General features: G+C 38.3%; 1 protein-coding gene across 1 annotated transcript; it reads left to right on the plus strand.

Moving 5' to 3' along the window:
- The first annotated feature begins 7,348 nt into the window (after positions 1-7,348).
- On the plus strand, positions 7,349-8,284 carry LOC108795253 (olfactory receptor 2G6-like). Its single transcript, XM_018566465.1, has one exon. It carries the CDS (start codon positions 7,349-7,351, stop codon positions 8,282-8,284), a length of 936 nt encoding a protein of 311 aa, XP_018421967.1.
- Positions 8,285-9,431: the final 1,147 nt, after the last annotated feature.

Below are 9,431 nucleotides of genomic sequence, written 5' to 3' on the forward strand. Positions count from 1 at the left end.
CATCGGGGGGGGGGGGGGGGGGGGCAGCTTTTAATGCTTGAAGCTGCTCTTAAATCCTTATGTTTCTGTCTCCAAACGGACATCCAAATGGACTGTATTCAATAAGACACATTATGGATATGCCTACCTGTTACTACTCTGCTGTGAACCGTTTACCTTGATAGTATATAGCAAAAGGTACACGATTGTATTTTGGAGTGCTACAAACTAACATCGTATGGAAGGATTTATTATCTAAACACGGCACACTAGCCGTTGATTCATTATCTCTGGATTTGCATTACCCGTGGAGGGTAATTATAATACACACCATCAGTCCTACCTTTCAATTGAGCCATTGTAGGGAAAGCTTATTTTTAGAATTTTAAATGTTAGTCCTGTGTGGTTTTTTGTATACATTTTTCTATGAAATTAAAATATTTTGATGTGATATAATTACATTGTTTGATACCATAATTACTATAGTGTAATATATTTAGCTCCATGGTGGGATCTCCTCTTGCTTGAGGGAACCAAAGTTTTTTTATATTGTTTAGGAGACCCAGGAACGATTATTGGTATTTGCAACCCCATTCCCTTGTGTATATATTATAGACAGTCTTGTCTTATGACAACAGCGGATCAGATGGATGTCTGCAGGAAGAACGATGTACACCAGCAAATAGCACAAATGAGCCTTCAGACCGACAGTACACCAGTCAGTTGCTCATACAGCTGGGCAAGCTGTATGAGCAACTGAGCATCGTAGCAGTTTGATGTATTGTAATACTTCTGCTGAAAACACAATAAACACTTTGTAAAAGAAAAATGCAGGTCTGAATTGGCTCTTAGTGAATTATTAAATTAGAATTCTGCAGCCAATGAAACAACATCCCACAAATTTGGGTACCTGCTATTCACAACAGAATTCTGTTTAACATTTCAAGGAAAATCAGTGAATACATTGTTGAAGTCTATAAGACTCAGGCCCCAAAAAATCCCTAGAAGAAGAAGACAGTGTGCAAAAAGAAATTCAGCACCACTGTTACTGTAGCTTTATGTGGGTACTACAAAGTTCAGTGCAAGGACAACCCATACAAACCACAAACAAGAATAAACCCTATAGTAACAGATAAAGGTCTACAGTCATCTCATATGTGTATATGAGTCCCCCATAAAAAAAGGCTTAAATAACAGAATAACATTAGCAGTAATGCGAAACAACAATAAAAGAACATTAGAGGAGTGGGGAACTCAAGGAAGAAAATTGAAGCTAAAACTCAGGGTTCAACCAATAATCCTTACCCTGAAAATAAATCTTGATTGAGGTAGGTCAATATATAACTCACATGGATTACTTCTAACGCTAACAGGCAACATATGATAGTTACAAACAAAAATGTTTAGTATACAGTAAACCTCATTAAAACCTTGAACAGGTAGTAAGGGTCTATTCACACCAGCCAGTCACGCTGAACACACTGGTGTGCAGTGGAAGGAACTGTGCCGATACATGGATCTGAGCATATTGCATTGTTTACTTTTGTTTGTTATTGAAATGTAACAAGCGATGCAGTGGTTTGCATTGAAACATGAAAAAGGAGAAATTCCGTGAGAAAAAGCACCTTTCGAATCACAATTCAGGTTTGCTATCCATGGCACAGAACCACATGAGGATAACATAACCAAAACCTTTTTACTAAGTGACCAACATTGCAGCAACATGGTCTATAAATACATGTTGCCGAACAAATAGACTCAAACAAAACTAAGTGGCGAAATCCAAGTAGTTCACTTGAAATGTATGTGATATAAAAACCACACAGGATCACAATCCCGTATTTGAAGTATATGCTATATCTGAATTTAGAAGCTGCTATAAGCCTTGATGGGTGTGCTTTAATCTCAGGGGGCTTATACTGTCCTACACAACGATTACCTTGCTCACAGTCAGTTCTGATACTTTGTATTGTTTTTAATTGGTCGATAGGTAGAGATTGGCCATGTCTGTTGTTTAATATTACATGAATAAATAATTTTTCTAAGAATAGTTTAAACATTTGGTCTGTCCCGATTTTTTAAATTAACCCTTGAACACCCTATACTCCATAGGTAGTTCGACCTTTTTTGTTTGATTTATGCTTTACACCGGTTATTGATCTGGTAAGACAGACCTACTCCAAAGGGTAATCCACTAGAGCTATTGTATCTCCAGAAGTAAAACAATCCCAATCTTTGTTCGACTTTTCTTTTATCTCTATTAAAGCTTTTAAAGCAGAAAACATGGAGACATCAGTCTGAACAGCGTTGAGTTTTAACTGTTTTAGAGGGTGAATTTATATCCAAATAAAGGTGAGAGTAATCGCAGAAGGGTTTTTTGGAGCATTGTGCCATGAACTCTGTGATATTAAGGTCAACCAGTCAACTGGGGTAGGTGGGCATAAGACAGTTGACATAAGATTTGTGTCACCAGAACACAAAAGTGAAATGAAATCACTGCAATGGAGAAGCAGCAAAATGAACCTGAGAGAGGTATATGCTCTTTCCCATTCTATCCCCCCAAAAAAAGCTTTACCAGGGGTTTAACTTTAACACCAGTGCAGTAAATTTTACAGCTAAATTAGATATAGGAAATCACCCCAATGGGGACACAACAAGAAGAACTTTAAGGTTTAAACTCTTCTCCATTATAAAAAAAAGTGTTGCCTTAAGTTCCAGTTACACCAGTGAAGTCATTGTGTAAATAAAATGATAAAGGCTAAATCAGCCGGGAATATCACAGGTACAATTTAGTTTCTGTTTTTTTTTTCTTTTTCTATTTTTTTCTTTGTTGTTAGTATTTTCAGATAAAATTCCCCATGGAAAAAAGTTAATTAGCAGCACAAGAAGTCATCAGAGATTAATAAAGTCTTTCAAATTGTTGCTTATAGACATAGAATATATATATATATATAGTATGTGAATTTATTACCTGGGAGCATTCATGATAAAAACATGAACCACACTTATACCAAAGACTATGTAGCATGAATGGAAGACGAAGTCTAAATATATTTGTTTTCATTGTTATGAAGGATAATTTCAGGTAAGCCACACACATTATGTATGTGAATACTGAAAATAAGAAATCTTTGTACAATATGTACAATTACAATTTACAGGCTGGCAGACTGTAATTGTCTGAATTGAATCCCAATCTCTTACAATCTGTCTATTTATTTAAAACCATGATGGGGACAGGCAAACCTGAAATCTGAATTTTGAGACATGATGCCCCATGCAAGCATAATGTAAAGGTAAATCACAGGTACAATTTAGTTTCTGTTTTTTTTTTCTTTTTCTATTTTTTTCTTTGTTGTTAGTATTTTCAGATAAAATTCCCCATGGAAAAAAGTTAATTAGCAGCACAAGAAGTCATCAGAGATTAATAAAGTCTTTCAAATTGTTGCTTATAGACATAGAATATATATATATATATAGTCTGTGAATTCAGTACCTGGGAGCATTCATGATAAAAACATGAACCACACTTATACCAAAGACTATGTAGCATGAATGGAAGACGAAGTCTAAATATATTTGTTTTCATTGTTATGAAGGATAATTTCAGGTAAGCCACACACATTATGTATGTGAATACTGAAAATAAGAAATCTTTGTACAATATGTACAATTACAATTTACAGGCTGGCAGACTGTAATTGTCTGAATTGAATCCCAATCTCTTACAATCTGTCTATTTATTTAAAACCATGATGGGGACAGGCAAACCTGAAATCTGAATTTTGAGACATGATGCCCCATGCAAGCATAATGTAAAGGTAACCAAACCTTTCAAAAACGAATACCTTTAAGCAAATCTGCAGTTACCATTCAACACAATTACTACACTTTTCTAAAGATCCCTTGCATTAATTGCTATCACCATGTCCCTGCAAGCTTAAAGGGAAATGATGCATGGACAGACTAGTTAATTGTTACAACAAAGTGAAGTTGTAATTAGAAAAATAGGGTGCCTGCTGTTGCTGACCCCCTTCTGAAAATGCTAATTGTCTGGTTGTAGTGGCATGCTACCCAAGGGTCAGGGCTGGCAGCCACACTCCCATTGACAGTAGGGTTCTTCAAGCAGTTGGAGGCCTCAACTTGAGGCAGTGAAATTCTCTATTAACACAGTGTCTAGAGGGGAGCTCATTTCTCCAACACAAGCAACATAGTCCATGGGCTGGCTTCCTCTGGTTCCCCCTGCAAACACCCCACTGAGACCCTAAATCCCAAGTCACCCAGGCAGAGCATATGAATGGATTTTACAGCTTTCACTTATACCTTTTCCAAGGACAGTGCAGAAACTGGGCACACCAACCCTCAGTGTACAGACAGGGCCCATTTCAAAGCTAAGCACCTCTCTCTCATCTTTCCCTAGCCCATATACAGAAGATCATTCAGTCAGGTTCAATTAAAAGAAACAATAAACTTTACTCCACAAGAGAATAAGTGCAACAGTCATTTCAGTATCAAATTAAACTTTTACAGGAAAGTGGCATAACAAGGTTTATCCAATAAGGCAAAATGTTTTCTTCACACAGGGTTACTCTGGTTCTCACCTAATCTCTCTTGTAAAGAAAATTCCTAGCTTGTTTTCCCACTTAGCTCTTTTGCTCATTAGAATGACATATTGGGGTTGATTTACTAAACTTATAAACACACCACGAACATGTATACACCTCTGTAGTGTGTTCCCTCCCAGCATCATCTATGGGTGGAATCTAAACACCTTTGTAGTGTGTACACACCCAGCAGGTGTGTTGTGCAAAGCCCTGCATGAATTTGCAAGGTGATGTTGTGTAAATTAGCTCTATGTTGTGTTGCTTGCGTTGATGAATGCAGGAATGTAAATGCATGAGCTAACCATTTTTGTCTAAACTGTGAAGCAGCATTATATATGCATCATGTGCATGATTTTTCTATATATGGCATTAGTGGAAATATGCTTTTAGAGACTTTTTGGTTGATAAATACGTTTTGCTGTGTGAAAATCACACCCACCTGGTGTGTGCGTGTGTTTAGGTTAGTAAATCACCCCCATTATCTCAAGAGGATACTCACAGGATATGGTTACTAGCCCACTTTAACAGGAACCCCTTGCACGCATACTCTGCTAGCCAAACTCTACTGACAAGGCTCCACCACTTGCTTTTTAACATTCTCGAGTAAACAAGAAAGAATAAAAAGGAACTCTACTCAGGAACTATCTCTGAAAGGACTCCACACTGTGAAATAAAGAGTGCTGTTATTCCAGAGTGTGGCTGTAGAGAGACTGTAACATCATCCATTGCCGGCTCGAGAGGCGGGTCTCTAATTCCCCTTGCTTTCAAGAGGTGCACCCGAACTGTCAGGAGTGGCGAGAGGCCTTCTGGCCATTTGTTTCCGCTCTTTTGCTTGATTTGGGATTACAAATACCCTCAGAAGAAAGAAGTGCTTCACTGTAGAAAAGGGCCCTATTGCCGGCAGGACTGTATTGCAGTATATCCAGTCCATTGGCCAGTGAAGTAGGCTTAGACAGGGCCTTTTTCTTATAGTTTTTGTCACACTGGGAATTGTTTGACACTTCACTGTAATTGTTTGTCTAACCATTTTCTTTTACAGCACTTCATTCTCTTCAATAAGGCCCATTTATACTGTAAACTGGTGTTGCGGTGTCACTCAGGTCCAGGTGCAGGGCGGCTCATCACTGGAGAAGGGCAGGACATCAACTTCTTTGTTCGCCAAGGTAAGTAAGGAAATTGCAGATAAATTATTTCAGAAATGTCTGTCAGTGAATGAATAACTTAGAGATGGCTTAAAGTTAAACACTTTATGTATTTAACCATTAATGATTAATTAACTCACAGATGATCTCAAACTGTATGAACAATAACAATATAAATAAATAATAAATAATTGAATTAAAGAAATGAAAAATTTAAAATTAGGCCTTGCGCTGCATACAAGGAACACAGCCTACCTGATCAGTATTTTACCCAAGCACCAGGACCGCTACTGGTCCATATTGTGCACCAGTCCAACCCATAACAAGTAATCTGGGAACCCTTGCTAGTAATGGGAAGATATATTCCCAAATATACTCACTGTAGACTCTCTGGTGTCTCTCCTATACAGAGAACCTTAAGTATTAATATGCCAGTACTAAGGTTTGCAATAAACAGTTAGATTTGTCTCAATAAGCCCCCCGGCCTCAGTAAGATAAATATGTTGATTTCCCTTTCCACCGTTTAGTAATCTCCCCAGCCAACAATTGCCCAATCAGATGCCGTCACTGTTCGGGTATTCAGACAGTCATGGGTGATGGGGCTGTCTGAATACCTGAACGGTGACTACTTTGGACTGGATGAAGTCACTTTTTAGCCAACAACTTTGCACCTGGCTCCTTCAATTTTCAGTGGACTTTTGTGGAGCTGGGTGGTACAGACAGGGTCAAGCTCTGAGCTTTCACGTATATTTGTAAATCTATGCAACAAAAGCCTCCACTTTTAATGCTGTTTTAATTTATTTGTTGAAACACTTTAGACTTTGCTTTTGTGCTGACTAATTGATAGGTGTGCTGGGGAATTTGTTGTCTTATTTAGCTCAAAATGTGTTACTACGGTATTAGCGCTTAGATATTAGCTTTTGTAAAATTATGCTTTAAAAGGAAAGTATAATTGAGTGTTATCAATTTGGTTTGAGTTTTATAAAGTGCATCTGTGCCTAGACTATTTACATTTTATTAGCAAGCAGGTAAATAGCCCTCACTGACATCTCCTCTAGCTGCATTTAATTTTAAGTAATTATTTCTCAAAGATCCTCAAACATCCCTGCAAAGATTCTAATGTCATGTTCCAGTCAGTTTCTAAAATTTTAGATATACCTGCTGCTTGTTCACATTAGAGGGCTTGCAACCTGTCAAGTTTCTGCTGTCCATAAAAAATAGCTGAGATTTTGGTGCTTTTGTTGTGAATTCAAGATTAATATCCTCACAATGTCTATAGATACAGAGGGGAATAAGGGCCTGTTTGAAAGTGCTTTTATGGTGTGTTCATATGTAAATACTTTAGTGTTCATAGTCTGGGCACAGGTTTACTTTAGGGCTCACCACACAGAACCAACCTAAACTATCCAATCAATTTGTACCTAATCAGGCAGGTCCTTTTAATACATACTTGTTGGTAGATCTAAAGGAGATTGTACAATCAGACCGTAACATGTTTGGTGAGCTTAAGGTTGAAAAAAGTATTGAGTGGACTATGGAAGGGACTTACTACTGTTTGTACATAAATGTATATATCATGACATTTCCACCACAAAATTCTCTCTCCAGACTGTCTTATTGGCCATGATGCCATGGAACTACACCAGAGTTGAGGAATTCATTCTTCTGGGGCTGACCGGACGACCAGACTTGCAAATTGCTTTATTTGTGATATTTCTTGTCATGTATGCTATATCCTTTATGGGTAATACCCTTATTATTTTTGTCAGTAGTATAAGCTCCCGTCTCCATACACCAATGTACTTCTTCTTGAGTAACTTATCATTTTTGGACCTTAGCTTTACCTCCAGCGTAGTTCCAAAAATGCTTATCAACTTTTTATCACTGAAAAAAAGTATATCATTTGAGGCCTGTTTTACCCAAATGGTTATACACATGTGTCTAGGAGGCACAGAGTGCTGCCTTCTCTTAGCAATGGCTTACGATCGCTATGTTGCTATATGCAGCCCATTACGCTATACCACAATTATGAATCTAAGCTTATGCGTTCAAATGGCAAGTGGCTGTTGGATTGGAGGCTCTATAAACTCATTAATACATACATTCTTTGCTTTGCGGTTATCATTCTGTGGCCCAAATGTCATTAACCACTTTTTTTGTGAGATACCATCTGTACTAGAACTGGCTTGCACAGATGCTTCTCTTAACAGGAACATTATTTTTTTCTGTGCTATGTCATTGGTTATGGGCCCATTTTTCCTCATTCTCATTACATATGGGTACATTATCTCCAGTATACTTAAGATCAGTACATCAGTGGGCCGGAAGAAGGCTTTTTCCACTTGTGCTTCACACATTATTGTAGTCACTTTATTCTATGGTACAATCATTTTTATGTACATGAGACCAGGAGACACTCATGTGGCCAACCAGGATAAAATGGCCACCTTGTTCTATAGTGTTGTGACTCCATTGCTCAACCCTCTCATCTACACTTTGAGAAACAAGGATGTTAAAGGAGCGTTGCTGGTGATTATAAGAAAAAAGCATGTGCCATAATAGGCACAATACGTATATACATGTGTTAGGCATTGTATATGATAGAAGATTGACTTGAGAACTCTCACCAGTTGGGAGATTGGGCTTGGAGACTGAAATTAATTAATTCATTTTGATCCAATGCAACTAAGAGGGAAGCAGATGCCCAAATAGTAGGGCTGGTAATGATTAAAATTTTCCTGTTCGATTAATCAAATTTTTTACAGTGACGTCTTGGACATCGACATCACCGGACTCCTCCCTCCTTCCCTTCGTTACCCATCACGGACAGCTACATCACCGGACTCCTCCCCCCTTCCCTTCGTTAGCCGACAGAGCCACTCGGGGGAGGAGTCCGTGACGTCACCGGATCTCCGACGGAAGACCCGGAAGCCGGCGGAGAGGTGAGTTCCAATCAAAATAATTTTGATCGATCAAAAATATTTACGATTAATCGAGGGATTAATCGTTAATTTCCGCAGCCCTACCAAATAGCATTACTAAACTGCTTGATAGGGAGAAGCAAATACTAGAACCTTCTCGACTAACTTTCATTTGCAGAGTGAATAATCAGACACTAGAACCTTGAAATGAGAGGATCCTGTCCTACCCTGGGGGAGCATGGGAACAACTGAAAGACATTGCTATACCACCTGTTTTAAAGATACAGGAACTGTAGTTAAGAAATTGTTGCTGGTCTGTTGCTCATCTTCTCTTCCATGAAAACTCAGAAATAAAACTACCAAAAATGACTAAAGTGACTGAAACTCATATTGCTTTTGAACCACTACATGCCAAGGATCCTACCCTGAGATTGGATGTGGATGTGCCCACATTGAAGTAAGCGGATTGGGGCAATCAAAGTGTCCCACATGACTCTGGGGTTAATTGCATTACATGTAACTTTAGTGTAGCTTGCAGAGAAAACTTGAAACAGACAGTGTCGTTTGATATAGGTGCAAATGGAGACTGCCTGCAGAGTTAAAATTCTTTGAGCATTTTAACTCTGCAGGCAGTCACATCAAACAGGCACCCTGTTTGATGTGAATCAAGTTGTATGCACCTCGTAGGTCAAGTTTCATGAATAATTGAGCTCCATGGAGGCAATAAAAAAAAGCTCTGCAATAAGGGGTATTGAATATGTTTTTTTTGACAGTGATGGCATTTA

The sequence above is a fragment of the Nanorana parkeri genome, unplaced genomic scaffold (genome assembly GCF_000935625.1).
Source record: "Nanorana parkeri isolate BGI_ZX_2015 unplaced genomic scaffold, ASM93562v1 scaffold951, whole genome shotgun sequence".
Taxonomy (NCBI): Eukaryota; Metazoa; Chordata; class Amphibia; order Anura; family Dicroglossidae; genus Nanorana; species Nanorana parkeri.